Below are 19,881 nucleotides of genomic sequence, written 5' to 3'. Positions count from 1 at the left end.
GTAAAAATGGTAAATCGTATGTTATCTATATTTTACCATAATTATTTAAAAAGCTAAGTTCTGAAGATCTAATGTATAGCATTAAACTACAGTTAATTATATGTAATATATTACATACTTGAAATGTACTAAGAGTGATCTCAAGTGTTCTCATCACAAAAAAGAAGGGTGAGGTGATTGATATGTTAATCAGTTGCTACGATAATCATTTCACAATGTATACATATATCAAATAATCATATTTTATACCTTAAATTTATGCATTTTTTTGTCAACAGTACTTAAATAAAACTAAAAAAGAAAGCTGAATGATTTTTAAAAAGGCTTTCCAGATGGTAAGGAAAAGAGAAAGAGGAAATCTTTGAGTTCTTACCTAGCATCAGCAGATGAATTTTACTTTCTCTTTAAAGCATCATCTATTAAAGTAAATGCTGCATGTCAAATATGCATGAATCACGTATGTCTTTCTTGTTCAAGGTACGCGATACAACTCAGGAACCTTGCGGACGACTATCATTTATGAAGGAGCCAAAATCCACAAGAGGCCTGGTGCATCAAGCTATTTGCAACTTAAATATCACCTTGCCGATTTATACAAAGGTATTGTAAAATCTGCTGTAGTGCAATTCAGCTAGTGTAGGAATTGAGATTTAAATCTTGTATTAGGTCAGTGCAAAAGTAATAGCAAAAACAGCAATTATTTTGCACTGACTTAATAAAATGAGTATAAACAAAGACTGAATGCAAGCACATGTAATAATCACGTTTGATTCTCTGTCAAATTTACAATTTCCACTTAAGAAAAAAAGCAGTGCCACCTGATTTTATGTTAAATGCACTTTGATGCAAAAATTCTATTAATATTGGACATGGAAGTGAGAAAATTGGGCTTCAGATTTAACTTTTTGAAGAAATTTTTAAAACAAATTGGCTTTTCTTTTGTTTTAAACAAAAAAAAATTGTTTTTATGTGCTTTCCTGAGACCATACTAGCGCATTTGGCCTTACCAAAATACTAGAGTTCAACTTCTGTTTACTACCAGTTCACAGGGGCCTTACATATTATTAAATTCAGAGGCGCCTTATGATATTTTATTTTTTCTAAATGATTTCCTAAGGATCTTACAACTTATCATGTTTTAGGAGTATATAAACTGGTGTGATGGTGCACAGCTGTACTCATAGCTACTCAGGAGGCTGAGGTGAGAGGATCACTTGAACCCAGGAGTTCAAGGGCAGCTTAGGCAAAATAACTTGTGTAACATATTAGAATAAAAAAATAGTATAAATAGTTGATTAGTTAAAAATATTTGCCATGTTATGAAGAGTAAATTTAAAACATTGCTGAAAAGAAAAAATTTCACTAATTTCTGACCCCAAGTCTACCTACAGGAATTACTTTCTTTTCGAACCTCTTTCCATCATGTAATTTATTAAATAGTCTGATTAAGTCAAATAAGACAACTAAATTAATTAAATGTTGTGGATAACTTATGTTTCATTCTTTTAAAGTTTTTAAACCGATATTTCTTTTGAGTTGGAAGCTCTCACATGTCAATCTGTAGGTGGATGCAGAAGTTGTCAGTGTCTATATGACAGGTTGGGAAGAGTGATGAGTGGTGGCTGCAGAAACCTGGAGGAGAAGTAGGCATATATTTAACATCCCAAATCTTGACATCACAAAACAAAAATGTCCTATAGTTCTTTTTCTCCACCACAATTATTAAATTTTGTATTTGCTTAACTAATTATTCTTATAAATAGAGATCAACCATATAGAGAAAAGGTCATCGTTTTAGGTTTGACATTGTAAATTTTTATTAAATGAATAAAACAAAATATTATTTATGTATGTAAATATACATGTAATTCCAAAAACTGAAATATAGAAATGGGTATGTTGACCCAGATGAGCATAATTTCATTGTATTCTGATGGTGCAGAATGTATTTGGGGTTTGTATTGCTGATTAGTAGAATCACTGGAGGCAGTACGCCAAATAAGAACCACAAAGAAATACGTACTGCTGTGGGTAAGCCACCTAAGTGTTATAGAAAGATGACTGATATTTGGCTGATTTCAGTGAGCTTTCAGTGTGTTCTAAAGAAAGCATTAATTCTATTATTACATTTTATTTCTAAGTCAACACATAGCAGACACAGCTACTAAGGCTGTGATGGTCCAGCTATTTTGTAACTGAAAAAGAAAAAAATGCCAGACATTGTACATTGAAAATATACCTTAGAATTTAGTACCTCTTGGCTGGGCACTATGGCTCACACCTACAATCCTAGCACTTTGGGAGACCAAGGCAGGAGGATTGCTCAAGTCCAGAAGTTCAAGACCAGCCTGAGCAACATAGCAACACCCTGCCTCTAATAAAGAAAAGAAAAGAAAAAAAAGAATTTAGTAGCTCTTTGTTATAATAATGTTTCTAAATATTGCCTGTGTATTGAAAATTTTTCACCATATGCTTATTTGTAGCTTTTAAGATTTTCAACCAATTTCTATAATGACTGGGATATTATCATCAGTATTTCTAAAGACAAATGCCATCCAGTTCATTTAAGGTCAGACTTCCAGACTGCTGTGGTGATCTAGTATCTGAAATTAGTATATTTATAATATTGGTTCTTTTGTCTCTTAAATCTATAAATTTGTATTTAAGTCAATCCTCTTTTCTGCCTTTCTTCTGTAAACTGTTAGTAAGAAGAAAACAGTATGCTGACCATATGCTTGCCTGTTGATGCTCGTTGAATGTTTATTTGCCCTTTCCTTTTCTTCTAAATACTTTCTACTCTTCCCTCTCTCTTTTTTCCATCTTGCATGGCATCTTGGGGCGGAAAGGAATCAGAGTCAGATCAAGAACAGGAGGAAGAGGTAATTTTATGACAGTGTCACTTGTTAACAGCTGTGTCATTGATATAACCACTAACTAATAAGAGCACATAGTTAGCCTCTGTTCTTAGAAGGGGTAGGCAGTTCTTCTTAGTAATTAGAGGGGCACAATTTTACTTAATCTCTCTAAGCCTGTTTTCTCATCTTGTGGACTAACTTAAGAGAATAGTAAAATTTCACTGTAAATTGTTGCCATGTCTCTAAATTTCTCCACCGACTATTAAGAACTAAACCATCATCTCAGGGGTTCTTAGTCTGAAGACATCTAGTGGTTGAAACTCTTTTTATACTAAGACATTATAAATGTCTAAATTTTTAATTAATTAATTTTTAGTTAAACATCTTAGTACATTTTTAATGTAGTAATAGATAATTTGCCTTTTCAACTTCTATATCTTCACAAACTACAGAGGAGTCTTCCAGAGGCTATACTACATGTGATGATATCGCCACTCTGGCAGTTAATGGAATGTATGCTTGCATACTCCTAGGTTCTAGCATTTTCTCAGCTTTCATTTGTAATACAGATATATATTTATACGTGTCACACACCATTAGAAGTTTTTCAGGCTCAGTAATTTTTAGGAGTGCAAGGAGGCCCTAAGACCAAAGAGTTTAATAAGCACTGAGACCAAAAAGCTTTAAGAAGCATATAGTCAATTCCTTAGACTATAATATCATAATGCAGAACTATACTACTACTACTACTTTCTTATAAAGTGGGATCTTTACTAAGTGTTGCACATGACTCATCAATATTGGTTTCTCACAACCACCAATGAGGTGTCTATTATTAAATATTACATTACAGATGAAGAAAGCAAATCTTAGAGAGGTTACCTGGAATAAATAGCCGTATGAATTATACCTGCTTCAATATTTAAAGCAATGTGTTGGTCTCCCTTATAAAGATCTGAAAATGCTCATAATAGAAGTGAAAAACATAATTGGAAAACTTAATGTATTTGTTTCTAAGATAGATGCATATTAGCTATATGTAAATGTTTTCAAATATAGTTTTCTTTTTTTAATGTTATTCTAATGCATTCAAAATAAAAAAATATAAAGAAAAATATAATAAATACCCTTGTACCCACCAGCTTAAAATGCAAGGCCTTACCAGTTTAGAAGATGATCCTGGATTCATTTTTTTTCCCCTGATATCTTGGCAATGGTGCAGGCTGAGAGGGGTGATTATAAACGCACTGTCCTGCTGTACATAGCCATATACACAACTGACTTAAGACTGAAGTCATTCTTTCCCTCAACCGCACAAATACTCTTGGTTTCATATACTCAATTTCCTTCCTGTGCTCAGTGACCCTACTACCACAGCTGTTAAAAATGAAAGGAAAGCCATCTTTGTCATGTTCACAAATCACTTTTTCTATTAGATAATTTTCCTACTGAATACTTTTTAGAACTATTCAGAGCAATAGATCCATTTTATATCCTTTTCAGGATCTGGAATGCTGGCTTATTATTAATGATAATGAAACTACTTCTATAGAACATATCATCCTGGCATTGCTGTTTGTCATTATTTCCCTTTTCTCCACTAACTTAATGGATACTGATTATTGAATACTGACTTCACCCTTTTTCTGATCTATTCCCTAATAAATATGTGTTTTAATATCAAAACTAGCCTGGGTCAGATCTTCCCAGTATTAACATGTTAGAAAGGACTTTCTACCTGTAGTGTGTAGAAAACAGAATTTTTTTTTTTTTCAAAATCAGGATAAGAATCATGGAGACTCTCAGGAAAAACTGTAGCAAAAATACTCTGACCTTCCTATAGCTATGATGTCGCCCCACATTTATAATTATGAATAGGAGCTTTTTGTGCACACCAGGGGCTATGAGCTAAGGCAGTATTTGTAACCATTCAATTTATGTATGTTTTCTTTCAGATCGATATGACATCAGAAAAAAGTAAGAATTTAAATAAAATTGAGTTTGTTTTAAAGCTGCCTACCATAAAAAGAAGCATGAATTAAAATGCAAGCTAGTTGCTATTACTAACCACTCTAGTAATTAAATTTTTGTATTATCTTTATTAATCATTAATTATAAAAGCAGCTTGGCCAGTTAAATTACAAATATACCTAATTTGTGAGCTATTTAGCAGTAAAATGCAATGATTATTCATCTAAGCATTCACTTTCTTTTGACATCCTTGTTAACCCTGGTATTGCTGTTATGCTTGTTTAGAAACCCACCCTACCGTTTTGTCCATTTGTTAGCATAACATTGTCATCTCATTATTTTTTAAGCACTGACATGACAGTATCACTTTTTATGTAATGCAATAGTGATTTCTGTAGAAAGCTAATTATTTTTGTAGGAGACACTTGCAAAAGTGATACTGTCTAATAGCTTTTAGCTGATGCTAACTCCATCCAACACCTGCCTCCCCCACCCCTCCTTTGCACTTTTTACTGTGGTGAAGTGTAACCAACATCTTTAGGGCTGAGGTCTAACAGACTTCTGTGAAAACTTTCTGGAAAAAATGAAAACAAAAACAAAGAGCAAAGAATGCAAAAATTAAAACTCCCTGGTAAAATTACTAATCACAACAGCATTTTATTATAGGGCTAATTTTAAATAATGATGCAAATCCCAAACCTGATCTAGTAGAGAGAGAACTGGTTTTTACAGACCTCAAAAGAGCTATCTTAGAGCTCATTTCAGGTTTGTAATATCCAATTGATATTTTAGTTTGTTGGACTATTTCTAATGACTCTCTGGCTTCTTGTGGAAACTCCAGTTGAATTTTACAGATTTCTGTTTTTGTGCCTCAAATGCTTTTTAAAAATCTGATTTTTAAAGTTTATTGATTTTAAGATCAATAAACTTTATTTCAGAGTTTATTTTGATTTACTGTATTTCAAGTGTATTCCCAAAAGGAGAAAACATAGAACCATGTTTAATATGGTCATCTGGCCCTATACAATGATCTGAGGGCTTTTTTTAAAGTCCTAAGACAACGTAATTTACTACCAAGTTACTGAAGTTGCTTTGAATGAGGCTTACCCTCAGGTTAAATCATTATTCAGATCTGGAATATTTGAGATTCTGGATGTTTTCATTGAAAACATCATTCAAAACAATTGAAAAAAATTGTATTGGTATAAATTATATTAATATATTTATATCTGTGAATTCACATACTGTATCTCAACAAATACAGATTCTCCCAAGAGAAAGCACTTTTGTTTATATGACATATTACATTGCCTTAATTGATTCCTTTTTTAAGTGATTTTACTGTATTCTCTTACTTTCTTCTTCAGAACTACTCCATTTATTTAACTGGCCCCTTACTTTGCTCCTCTGATACAAACTAGTAAGAATTAAAAATTAATTCATCCATCTGACTCAATTGTTAACAAAAAAAAGAAAGAAAGAAAGAAAAAAAAAATGTTACCATGTTGCTATAATGCCGTGGATTTTCCTGAATGATTTCTAGGTGTTTTGAGTGTTTCAAAAGTTTCAAATACAGACTTATGTTTGCTTTTACTTTAAAGATAATCATTAAATAATCTTCATCTAAGTGTAAACTAATCTCTAAAGAAGGGCTCTGTGGAAGGGACTCTCACCTGAAGTCTTTTTATGAGTACCTTTTAAAACAGTTTACTGAGTTTTCTTTCTTACCTTTAATAGGTGTAAGACCCCATAACCTAAGCCTCAAATATACCACCTTCAGCAGCGTATGCCTGGATTTGTAGGGAAATAAGTTCACTTCACCACAGTAACGTTTTACATATCTGTTCTAAATTCCTGCCATCCTCCTGCCCATGTGTTTCAGCAAGGCCGGCTCTCCCAGCAGTTTTACTCCACCATTGCTTTGCATGGAAATAACTTGGCTTACATAAACTGTGCGTGTGTCCTGTGTGACTGTCTCTGACTTGGGTTGCCATGCATCACATTTTAACTTTGGACTCACATATAAGTTTAATCACAATTGTTGTTTCTGTTGTTTCTCTTTCCTTTCCTTTATTTCCCTCCTTGGTCTGTCCATTCTGTGTCTAAACAAGGAGGTTGCTCCAAGGAAAGGACCATGCCTTGTAGTACCAAACTGTTTGTTTCATTGTTAGGTGTGAATTTCCCTTAGATGAAATGCCGGTTTGCAGCTGATTCAGATATATTTTATATAGTCTTTGTATATTGGTAGAACTAAACATACAGAATTTTAGATTTTTATATGATTAATAATGTATATACATCATTAGATGTGACTCTGAGCTTGCTACTACTGGCTTTCTCCTAGAGGAAATCAACTTTCTGCAATTTCTAATGCTTTTTTTCTTATTTTTTCCCCATGGTTGTTTTTTGTTTTTCAACATCGATCTGTAACATCTGAACAATCTTGAGATACCTTTGTGTAATTTCACTGTGTTCTTTGTTTTGATATGTAAATGGGTTTTTCGTGTGTATGTGTGTCTTGTTTTAGCTTTGTTGTATGTGTGGATGTGCTACAAGTGAGAAAAATTAAGCAAGTTATTTCCTGCTCATTTTTCCTTTTCAGTTTTGTTTTTTTTTTTTTCCGTTAGCCTTGCTTTGCTCTTGTACCCCGAGGCCTTGTGGATCTACCATTCCCAGCTCGTTTTGTTGCCCCTCCCACCACAACAGGAAAAGACGCTGTGTCGTTTCAGTCCTGATTACATTTGCCAATATCTTTTTTGATTTCCATTTTACTTTCAATGTTTTTCATTCACATCAAAGATGATGAGACAGAATCTACAGAAACATCTGTCCTGAAAAGTCACCTGGTTAATGAAGTTCCTGTCCTAGCAAGTCCGGACTTGCTCTCTGAAGTTTCTGAGATGAAACAAGATTTGATCAAAATGACCGCCATCTTGACCACAGATGTGTCTGATAAGGCAGGTTCTATTAAAGTGAAGGAGCTGGTGAAGGCTGCTGAGGAAGAGCCAGGAGAGCCTTTTGAAATCGTTGAAAGAGTTAAAGAGGACTTAGAGAAAGTGAATGAAATCCTGAGAAGTGGAACGTGCACCAGAGATGAAGGCAGTGTGCAGCGCTCTCGGTCTGAGCGAGGATTAGTGGAAGAGGAATGGGTTATTGTCAGTGATGAGGAAATAGAAGAGGCTAAGCAAAAAGCACCTTTAGAAATCACTGAATATCCATGTGTAGAAGTTAGAGTAGATAAAGAGATCAAAGGAAAAGTAGAGAAAGACTCAAGTGGGCTAGTGAACTACCTTACTGACGATCTGAATTCCTATGTGCCTCTTCCCAAAGAGCAGCCACAGACAGTTCAAGATAAGGCAGGGAAGAAAAGTGAGGCTCTGTCTGTTGGCAGGAGCTCTGAAAAGGAAGGGAAAGACAAACCCCCAGATGAGACACAGAGTACACAGAAACACAAACCAAGCTTGGGAATAAAGAAGCCAGTGAGAAGGAAATTAAAAGAAAAGCAGAAACAAAAAGAGGAAGGTTTACAAGCTAGTGCAGAGAAAGCTGAACTTAAAAAAGGTAGTTCAGAAGAGTCATTAGATGAAGACCCAGGTTTAGCCCCTGAACCTCTTCCCACTGCCAAGGCCACATCTCCTTTGATAGAAGAAACTCCCATTGGTTCCATAAAGGATAAAGTAAAGGCCCTTCAGAAGCGAGTGGAAGATGAACAGAAAGGTCGAAGCAAGTTGCCCATCAGAGTCAAAGGCAAGGAGGACGTGCCAAAAAAAACCACCCATAGGACACATCCAGCTGCGTCACCCTCTCTAAAGTCAGAGAGACATGCACCAGGGTCTCCGTCCTCTAAAACAGAAAGACACTCTGCTCTTTCCTCTTCTGCAAAAACTGAAAGGCACCCTCCAGTATCACCATCAAGTAAAACTGAGAAACACTCACCTGTGTCACCCTCTGCAAAAATGGAAAGACATTCACCTGTGTCATCGTCGAGTAAAGCTGAGAAACACTCACCTGTATCACCCTCGACAAAAACTGAAAGGCACTCCCCTGTATCATCTACAAAAACAGAAAGACACCCACCTATTTCACCTTCAGGCAAAGCAGACAAACGTCCACCTGTATCACCCTCTGGAAGAACAGAGAAACACCCACCAGTATCCCCTGGGAGAACAGAAAAACGCTTGCCTGTTTCACCCTCTGGAAGAATAGACAAGCACCCACCTGTATCAACCACTGGGAAAACCGAGAAGCACCTGCCTGTGTCACCTTCTGGCAAAACAGAAAAGCAACCACCTGTATCCCCCACTTCAAAAACAGAGAGGATCGAGGAAACCATGTCTGTTCGGGAGTTGATGAAGGCTTTTCAGTCAGGTCAGGACCCTTCTAAACATAAAACTGGACTCTTTGAGCACAAATCAGCAAAACAAAAGCAGCCACAAGAGAAAGGTAAAGTTCGGGTAGAAAAAGAAAAGGGGCCAATATTAACCCAGAGAGAAACACAGAAAACAGAGAATCAGACCATCAAACGAGGTCAGAGACTCCCGGTAACGGGCGTAACAGAATCCAAAAGAGGAGTTCGTGCTTCCTCCATAGGGATTAAGAAAGAAGATGCAGTCACAGAAAAGGAGAAAAGTCTCAGCCACAAAATACCTGAACCTGTTCAGTCAGCACCTGAAGAAGAAAGCCACAGAGAGAGCAAAGTCCCCAAAGAAAAGATGGCCGATGAGCAGGGAGATATGGATCTCCAGATCAGCCCAGATAGGAAAACCTCCACTGACTTCTCTGCAGTCATTAAGCAAGAGTTGGAAGACAATGACAAATACCAACAATTCCGACTGAGTGAGGAGACGGAAAAGGCACAGCTTCACTTAGACCAAGTACTCACTAGTCCTTTCAACACGACATTTCCCCTCGACTACATGAAAGATGAGTTCCTTCCAGCTCTGTCTTTACAGAGCGGTGCTTTAGATGGCAGTTCTGAAAGCCTAAAGAACGAGGGGGTAGCAGGCTCTCCGTGTGGCAGCCTGATGGAGGGGACCCCTCAGATTAGTTCAGAAGAAAGCTATAAGCATGAGGGCCTAGCAGAGACCCCCGAGACGAGCCCAGAAAGCCTTTCTTTCTCACCAAAGAAAAGTGAGGAGCAAATTGGGGAAACGAAGGAAACCACCAAAGTAGAAACCACCACAGAAATTCATACAGAAAAAGAGCATTCTGCCACCAAAGACATTACTGGTGAGAAAAGTGAGGAGCAAATTGGGGAAACGAAGGAAACCACCAAAGTAGAAACCACCACAGAAATTTATACAGAAAAAGAGCATTCCGCCACCAAAGACATTACTGGTGGCTCTGAAGAGCAAGGTGCCACAGTCACTGAGGGCTCAGAGACTTCTACTGAGGGTTTTCAGAAAGAGGCCACTCTAGAGTCTCCCAAAGACACAGGTCCCAAAAGAGAAGATGATTGCACAGGCAGCTGTAGCGTAGCATTAGTAAAAGAGACACCCACGGGACTGACTGAGGAGGCAGCCTGTGATGAGAGTCAATGTACCTTTGGTAGTTCAGCCTACAAGACACAAACTGATAGTGAGGCTCAGGAATCCACAGCCACGTTGGAGGAGACAAAGGCCTCGCTGCTGCCTGAGGCTTCTGTAAAGACAGATACAGGAACTGAATCAAAGCCTCAGGGAGTCATTAGAAGTCCCCAAGGGTTAGAACTTGCACTCCCTAGCCGAGATAGTGAAGTCCTCAGCGCTGTGGCTGATGACTCATTAGCTGTGAGCCACAAAGACTCTCTGGAAGCCAGCCCTGTGCTAGAAGATAACTCCTCACACAAAACCCCTGATTCTCTGGAACCAAGTCCTCTGAAAGAATCCCCTTGCCGTGACTCTCTGGAAAGCAGCCCCGTTGAACCAAAGATGAAGGCTGGAATTTTTCCAGGTCACTTTCCTCTTGCTGCAGCTGTTGCCAAAACAGAACTCTTGATGGAAGTGGCCTCTGTGCGGTCCCGGCTACTCCGAGACCCTGACGGCAGTGCTGAGGATGACAGTCTTGAGCAGACATCCCTCATGGAGAGCTCAGGGAAGAGCCCCCTTTCTCCCGACACCCCCAGCTCTGAGGAAGTCAGCTATGAGGTTACACCCAAAACCACAGATATAAGTACACCAAAACCAGCTGTGATTCATGAATGTGCAGAGGAGGATGATTCAGAAAATGGGGAGAAAAAGAGGTTCACACCTGAAGAGGAGATGTTTAAAATGGTAACCAAAATCAAAACGTTTGATGAACTTGAACAGGAAGCAAAGCAGAAAAGGGACTACAAAAAAGAACCCAAACAAGAAGAATCTTCTTCATCCTCTGACCCAGATGCTGACTGTTCAGCAGATGTGGATGAACCAAAACATATAGGCAGTGAGGAGGATGAAAGTTGTGTCCCTGTATCAGTAACTTCAGAGAGCAGGAAGGTGTCTTCCTCCTCAGAAAGTGAACCTGAGTTGACACAGCTAAAAAAAGGTGCTGACTCGGGTCTCTTACCAGAACCAGTGATTCGAGTTCAACCTCCTTCTCCACTTCCATCCAGCATGGACTCCAATTCTAGTCCAGAAGAAGTACAGTTCCAGCCTATCGTTTCCAAACAATATACTTTCAAGATGAGTGAAGACATTCAGGAAGAGCCAGGCAAATCAGAAGAAGAAAGAGATTCTGAATCCCATTTAGCTGAAGACAGTCATGCAGTTTCCACCGAGGGTGCAGACAGGTCTTATGATAAGCTAAACAGAGACACTGATCAGCCAAAAACCTGTGATGGCCATGGATGTGAGGCCATGAGTCCTAGCAGCTCAGCTGCTCCTGTCTCTTCAGGTCTGCAGAGTCCAGCTGGTGATGATGTTGATGAACAGCCAGTCATCTGTAAAGAATCATTAGCTCTCCAAGGCACTCATGAAAAAGACACAGAAGGAAAAGAACATGATGTTTCTACAGCAGAATCTCCACGAGTAGATTGCCCCAGTGAAAGCTTTTCATCTTCATCCTCTTTCCCTCATTGTTTGGTATCCGAAGGAAAAGAACTGGATGAAGACATATCTGCCACATCTTCTACTCAAAAAACAGAGGTCACAAAAACTGGTGAAACATTTGAGAGCTTAACAAAGGACTGCCCCACTCAAGACTCATCCATTACTACTCAAACAGATAGATTTTCCATGGATGTTCCCACGTCCGACCTAGCCGAGACTGATGAAATCTATGATCCCCGAATTACTAGCCCTTATGAAAATGTCCCTTCCCAATCTTTTTTCTCTAGTGAAGAAAGCAAAACCCAAACAGATGCAGATCACCCCACAAATTTTCACTCTTCTGAAGTGTATTCTGTTACCATCACATCCTCTGCTGAAGACATTGTAGTGGCAAGCTCCTCTGGTGGAACTGTTTTAAGCAAAGAATCTAATTTTGAGAGCCAGGGCCTAAAAACGGAATCCCAACAAGAAAGTACCTTGTGGGAAATCCAATCAGACAGTGCCTCGTCATCTCTCAAACCTTCTCTGTCAGCTACAACAGAAGTTGTTGGTGAACAAATTAGCAAAGTCATCATCACAAAAACTGATGTGGATTCTGATTCCTGGAGTGAAATTCGGGAAGACGACGAAGCCTTTGAGGCTCGTGTGAAAGAGGAAGAACAAAAGATATTTGGCTTGATGGTAGACAGACAATCACAGGGTACCACCCCTGACACCACTCCTGCTAGGACCCCAACTGAAGAGGGGACCCCAACAAGTGAGCAAAACCCATTTCTGTTTCAGGAAGGAAAATTGTTTGAAATGACCCGAAGTGGTGCCATCGATATGACCAAAAGGTCCTATGCAGATGAAAGTTTTCACTTTTTCCAAATTGGTCAAGAATCCAGAGAAGAGACAGCCTCTGAAGATGTGAAGGAAGAGGCTGCTGGGGCTGAGCCGTTACAGCTGGAGACATCAGTTGAGTCACTAGTGCTTTCAGAATCAAAAGAAACAGTGGATGATGAAGCAGACTTACTTCCAGATGACCTGAGTGAGGAAGTAGAGGAAATACCTGCTTCAGATGCTCAATTTAACTCCCAAATGGGGATTTCAGCCTCCACTGAAACATTGACAAAAGAAACTGTTAGTGTAGTTTCTTTTGTCAAGGACCGCTCCACCATGCAAATGGGTGATACACCTCCTCTTTCTGATGTAAAGCAGATATCCTGCCCTGACTCTTCTGAACCAGTGGTACAAGCCCAGTTAGATTTTTCTACAATCACCAGGTCTGTTTATTCAGATAAGGGTGATGCCTCTCCTGATTCTTCCCCAGAAGAACAGAAATCAGTGATTGAAATTCCTACTGCACCAATGGAGAATGTGCCTTCTACTGAAAGCAAATCCAAAATTCCTGTAAGGACTATGCCCACTTCCACCCCAGCACTTCCATCTGCAGAGTATGAGAATTCACTCTCTGAAGATTTTCTATCCAGCATAGATGAGGAAAATAAGGAGGACGAAGCAAAACCGAAGTCCAAACTCCCTGTCAAGGTACCCCTCCAAAGAGTCGAACAGCAGCTCTCAGATCTAGATACCTCTGTCCAGAAGACAGTGGATCCTCAGGGACAGGACATGACGAGCATCACACCAGATGATAGGAGCAAATCTGAATCCGATGCCAGTTCTTTGGACTCAAAGATCATATACCCAGAAAAAACCAGAAGTTACACTGAGACAGAAACAGAGAACAGAGAGAGGGCAGAGGAACTTGAGTTAGAATCAGAAGAAGGGGCCACACGACCAAAGATACTTGCCTCCCGATTGCCAGTTAAGAGCAGAAGCACCACATCTTCCTGCAGGGGGGGCATGAGCCCCACAAAAGAAAGTAAGGAACATTTCTTTGACCTTTACAGAAATTCCATAGAATTCTTTGAGGAAATTAGTGATGAGGCTTCCAAGTTAGTGGATAGGCTGACACAGTCAGAGAGGGAGCAGGAACTAGTTTCAGACGATGAAAGTAGTAGTGCCCTGGAAGTTTCAGTAATTGAAAATCTGCCACCTGTTGAGACCGAGCACTCAGTTCCTGAGGACATCTTTGACACAAGGCCCATTTGGGATGAGTCTATTGAGACTCTGATTGAACGCATCCCTGATGAAAATGGCCATGATCATGCTGAAGGTATTTGCCAGCCACTGGGATTCCCTGTGCTACGCATGTCATAAAATTGATATAGTTTCTCTGTATGTTTGTTTTATTTGATGATTTGTGTCTCATTTTCTTTAAGCTTTCTGTAGTGGCTAATGTGTTTGTGTAAGCCCTTTGTGTTTTGTGCTTTCTTTGTATACTCTTGTCTAAGAAAACAATCTCAAGATTGAGTAATGAGAATGCTTATGGAAAACATAAACATAATAACCAGGCAACAGTGATCTTGCCTTTCTTTAGCCTCTGCACGTAATAAGGCCATGCGAGCTTTGAGTTTTGTTGTTCTGAAGTCCCAAGCTTAGACTCAAATTAAACACTTTTGCACATGAATATATTGGATTTTGTTTCATAGCATAAAGATACATTGCTTTTCTTCTTACCTTTGCATACTTTAAAATAATTTGTACTTACAATTGTAATCATTAGGAAGCCATTTGCTTGAGATGATTTCACATAACATGAAATTCTAATTGTTGTGGATCTGTTTTTGATTCAAAAAGGTTGGATTTCAGATACCATTGGTAAATACTTTAAGCAAACAAACCTAAGGTAAAAATATTCTTTTCATTTATGTGGTAGATGAATGGAGAATGTATTCAAATTAGATGCAGCAGACAACAAAAACTCAAACTTTGCAGTTTGACTGTGAGGAGATAATGGCTCTTTGAGTTATAAAAAAGGAAACCATAGATGGCTTTGAAAAGTAGCCTGTGTTCTTCCAATATCTCTACAATGAAGACTGTTATTCCTAAATTTGGGTTATGCAAAATTTCCTATACCATGGTGTAAAATGCTGCCCATCAATCAGTGGGAGTTAAAATAAATGGGAAAATTATAGTTTATAGGAGTAAGTAGTATATAAGCTTAATAGCAAGCAAACAGAAACTTTGTCCAAAAGACATGTATGCATACAAATACAATATACACATATAAATGCATGTGCTTTTGTCCTTGTTTTCCAAGGTCACCAGGACCAAGGCAAATATTGTTTCTGGCCATACTAATCAGGATGGTCTGATCAACTCATAAGCGAGATCTCTCGTGACTCTCTGATGTGATTCCTTTCAGACATGACCTGGAAATGATCTATCCCTCCACAAGCAATAATAGGAGGTCCTAGCCAATTGCTCCACTTCTGCATCCCATTTATGATTTCTCTGGTGTTTCATAAACAAGATTGTGATATTCTGGTGGGCAGTATTCTCTCTGATAATTTAAAAGAAAAGTTGTAAGACTACTGGAAATCAGCAACTTATATAATTATGTCTAGTAACTAGTCTTGATTAAAGAGATATGGAAGCAGATGGTTTTCATGATTCATATTAGATCTATTCCCCATTCCACCCGGGAAATCAGACACACAGTATGATCTGAAATGTAATATACAGTTTGTGCTTTCAAGTATTTGGAGAAGTGACTTCCTTTCTTTGAATGAATCAGTACTGTGGTTCCTCTTCTGTCATAGACAACCTTTGGCCATTCTGTTTTTGACCTTCTCCAGATCCACAGGATGAGCAGGAACGGATCGAGGAAAGGCTGGCTTATATTGCTGATCACCTTGGCTTCAGCTGGACAGGTAAAAAGAATGTAACCCAGTGTTCCAATAAAACCTGACATAGATGCATCAGTCAAGTGTCATTAACAACATAAAAGGTACCACCACCCCTTTCTTGAGAAAGAATATATGAAAAGAACAAACTAAGAACTAGAAAACCTGGGCTCTGCATCAGTTAATGGTGTAGCCCAGGGCAGGCCTTTGGTCATCTCTGAAATTTAGAATCATAATACTTTCTATTTGAAGATTTAGAGAACATAGCAACCTTCAGGAACCTTCTTTGGCAGTTGTAGAGATCTAAATTGGGGAAGATATCAATTTTAGATATAATTATTATCAAATTTAATGTGAAATTTAACCAGGGCTACTTCTTTTAGATACCTTATGTCAAAAATCTTCATAGTAAACAACAACAAAATTTGCTTTGGCTAAGTGTTAAAACACACATGAATGAGATATTTTACCAATATTTTTGAGAAATGAGAGTGTTTAAGTATAGAAATTTTATGTTAATAATTTATTTTAAAAAGTGAAATCTAAAATTAATATACTTTATTTATAAATTATGAATTGTAGGTTTTAAAAAACTATACTTTTTCATCTACCTGTGACTTAACCTATTAAAGCAGGATTGTCAGTCTGGTTTTATTTTTTTAAGTCTTTTTTTTTTTAATATCACTGTGACTACTTCAAAGAGACAAACATTATAAAGTAATATTCTTCTCCTTTCAATTTCTTAGATTTGGTGATGAATATGAGCCCGTAATACTCATAAAGATAACTAATAATTTAGAGTAGATGACTGGAAACAGGAGGAATAGCCATTTTCTCACTTTTAATGATTTTAAAGTACTCCTTACTTACTGATCAAACTTAATTAATTCAGGGATTTAGGGGAGACAGTGGTGCCAAGCTATCCCTGATTGACTTACTAGATAACATTCAGAAGTATTTCTTTTGCTCTTTACATATGTTTGTACTCATACTTACAAATTAAATGCAATATGTATATATTCAGTAAAAATTCAAACCTACCACCATATAGAATGACATAAAATGAAAAGTAAATATGGCTCTCACACCTTCTTCTGTCTTCTAGCCTTGTGCCTCAGAGGTAACTGCTAATACTTTCTCATGCTTTCAGAAAAAATATACAATGCCTATATTTATGCCTGTTATTTAAAAGTAGGAAAAATATTTACTGAATAATATTCCTCATAAATAGTTTGTTAACATAGAGATATTTATTTCATTCTTTTAAGGGGCTATTTAATTCCACTATATGGAAGTTCTATAATTTTATCGATGGCCTTTGTTGACGGGCTTTAGGTGGTTTCCTGGTAATGGCAAAAAGTAATCTTGTGCATTGGTATATTTTTGTGAGCATATCTTTAGGGTATATTCTTAGAAGTAGAATTGCGGGAAAAAAGATACATATATTTTTAATTTTGAAAGATATTGTCAAATTCCTTCAAAAGAAGTCACCCCATTTACACACCTACACACACATACACACACCCCATAATGTATAAGCATCCATATGTAATAGTTTGTTTATTGTTTTGTTTGTTTTGTTTTATAGAGAGAGGATCTTGCTCTATTGCTAGGTCAGAGTGCAGTGGCTCATTCATAGCTCACCATAACTTCAAACTCCCAGGCTCAAGTGATCCTCTGGCCCCAGACTCCTGAGTTGCTAGGAGCTCAGGCAAACACTACGACACACAGCTAATTTTTTAAAATTATTTTTTGTAGACATGGGGTCTCACTATGTGGCCCAGGCTGGTCTTTAGCTTCTGAACTCAAGCAACGCCTACTACGTCAGCCTCCTTAAAGCTCTAAGATTACAGGCATGAGCTACTGGGGCCCACCCAATCCATACAGAATGTTAATAGAATTCAAAGGAAGACTTTGTGTCTTCTTCCCCGGATCAATTAATGTTTCCTCCACCTCTTGTTCACATGACATCAAATCAAATAAAGGAATTTATCCAACCACCATAATATAGCTACAACTAGTATTTATCAAAGTATCCAGAAAAAGGATTTATAATACTCAAAGTATCACTCATGTTAAAGGGAATTTTTTTTCTCTTGTTATCGGTCATTTATTTTCCATTATCTTGCTTAAAAGTATAAGCAAGTATTAATGATCTCATTTGCATTTTGGAATCAAATAGGCCTGCTTTATACATATCTTATCATCACTACCTCACACTTACTATTTTCAGTATGCAGTGATCAATTCTATACCCAGTTTTAGGGGAAAAAAATCCACACTTAATACTGGAAGAAAAAAAGCATGTAAGAGTCACTTCTAATATGTAGAAATAAAAGAACCCAAATACTCACCGCAATATAAAGAACACATTGTTTACAAAATCACAAAGCAAGTTGTAGAGACTAGAACTTTGATGTTAATGTGTTTACAAAGTAGTATTTTATCTTCTAGAATTAGCAAGAGAACTGGATTTCACTGAGGAGCAAATTCATCAAATTCGAATTGAAAATCCCAACTCTCTTCAAGACCAGAGTCATGCACTGCTGAAGTACTGGTTAGAGAGGGATGGGAAACATGCTACAGGTAAGTGGGGAACTATCTGTATATTGCGCTAAAGTTGGACATGTCTTGCTCAACAACTGCATTTTGCAGATTCAGTGAAATAGTAAAGTAACAAATGCCATTAATTGAAGTGTAACAAGTCATTGAGTAATATAATTTTGTTCAATGTCATTTCCTTATAACGTTGATGAGAAAAAAGAATCAGTTCCCAGCAAGGCCACTGTTTGTGTATAGTTTTTGTATCCTCTCCATGTTTGTGTGGCTGTTTCCTCAGTACTCCAGTTTCCTCCCACATCCCAAAGATGTGCACATTAATTTCACTGATGTTTCTACATTGTCCCAGTCTGAACGGGTGTGGATGCGTGTGAATGCACCCTACAATGGAATGGCATCCTCTCCCAGGTTGGTTCCCATGCAAAGTGCTCTGAGCTGCTAGGTTAAGTTCCAGCCACTTGAGACCTTGAACTGAGTAAGGGGATTGAGAAAAGAATGAATGAATGAATGAATGAATACAAATTATTGTCAAATAAAAATGTGTACAGTGTATGATAATTATACAAGTGCATGAAATAAATGATGCCTTAGGAAAGTGCTCAGCAAGCCCACCATATTTGTTATTGTTTGTTTATAAACAGCATGGTGGGAGGAGATGCTCCTTACATTTTTCACTTTGTGAAGACTTATTCCTTGATTGAATCCCACCACCACTATGACCACCATCACTCACTGGTTCCTCAAAAACTGAATAATTATCTTATTTATATTTATTAATCTTTCTTAAATGTATGTGTAACTCATTTTCACTTCAGTGTTTAGTATTAAAAGTGTTTGGGGGCCGGGCCCGGTGGATCATGAGGTCAAAATCGAGACCATCCTGGTCAACATGGTGAAACCCCGTCTCTACTAAAAATACAAAAAATTAGCTGGGCATGGTGGCGCGTGCCTGTAATCCCAGCTACTCAGGAGGCTTAGGCAGGAGAATTGCCTGAACCCAGGAGGCGGAGGTTGCGGTGAGCCGAGATCGTGCCATTGCACTCCAGCCTAGGTAACAAGAGCGAAACTCCGTCTCAAAAAAAAAAAAAAAAAAAAGTGTTTGGGATTTTATTTAGAAAATTGACAGTGTTTTGTGACCAGAACATTGTTTTCTAAGAACCTACCAATGATGAGTGAGAACTTAGTGAACTACTCTAAGAAAATGAGAATGAGTTACTGTCACTTCTAAAGTATGCATATTGCATAAAGACTCTTAAATGATATGTGTATGAACAGCATTAAATGTAAGAAATTATAACAGCCCTCACTTCTAACTGTAATGTTACTCAAGCCCCAATATTTTTAAACTACTGATAAGTGTACACAATTGCTCTGTTTAGCATTGTTTCTTGGTAGTGCATTAACCTCAGTTTCTGCTTCCTTTACTCATAAATAACATCCAGTCTACATTTATCATTCCTTCTCTTTACATTATTCTAAGTAGAAGTGTCAGATTTAGCAAATAAAAACAGAACAACACCTAGTTGAATTCAAGTTTCAGGTGATCAGAAAATACATTTTTAGCATAAGCATGTCCCATGTAATATTTGGGGCATATTTATACTAAAGAAGTATTTGTTTTTGATCTGCAATTCGGGTATGGCAGGTGTCCTGTATGTTATCTGACAATTCTATGTTTAGGACTTGTGCCCCTGCTGTGCCACCTTTTTTGTACATATCTCTTTTGTCTGTTTGCTTATTTGTACAAAGACATTTAAT

General features: G+C 37.7%; 1 protein-coding gene across 50 annotated transcripts in view; it reads left to right on the top strand.

The window, feature by feature from the left end:
• Positions 1–19,881, top strand: part of ANK2 (ankyrin 2) — a 589,059-nt gene that overhangs the window by 550,176 nt on the left and 19,002 nt on the right. For 31 of the 50 annotated variants that reach the window (XM_078366661.1, XM_078366656.1, XM_078366650.1 and 28 more), the window contains 5 exons: positions 478–600; positions 2,847–2,879; positions 4,811–4,832; positions 15,517–15,591; positions 18,019–18,150. In XM_078366661.1, coding sequence (XP_078222787.1) covers positions 478–600; positions 2,847–2,879; positions 4,811–4,832; positions 15,517–15,591; positions 18,019–18,150 — 385 coding nt within the window. Of the gene's footprint in view, positions 1–477; positions 601–2,846; positions 2,880–4,810; positions 4,833–7,625; positions 13,992–15,516; positions 15,592–18,018; positions 18,151–19,881 lie in introns of all 50 variants that reach the window. The other 19 variants (XM_078366629.1, XM_078366625.1, XM_078366621.1 and 16 more) reach the window with 1 other exon arrangement.

This window comes from Callithrix jacchus, chromosome 3, assembly GCF_049354715.1.
Source record: "Callithrix jacchus isolate 240 chromosome 3, calJac240_pri, whole genome shotgun sequence".
NCBI classification, from domain to species: domain Eukaryota; kingdom Metazoa; phylum Chordata; class Mammalia; order Primates; family Cebidae; genus Callithrix; species Callithrix jacchus.
The sequence above is the reverse complement of the archived record's forward strand: the minus strand, read 5'-3'. Positions and strand labels throughout refer to the sequence as shown.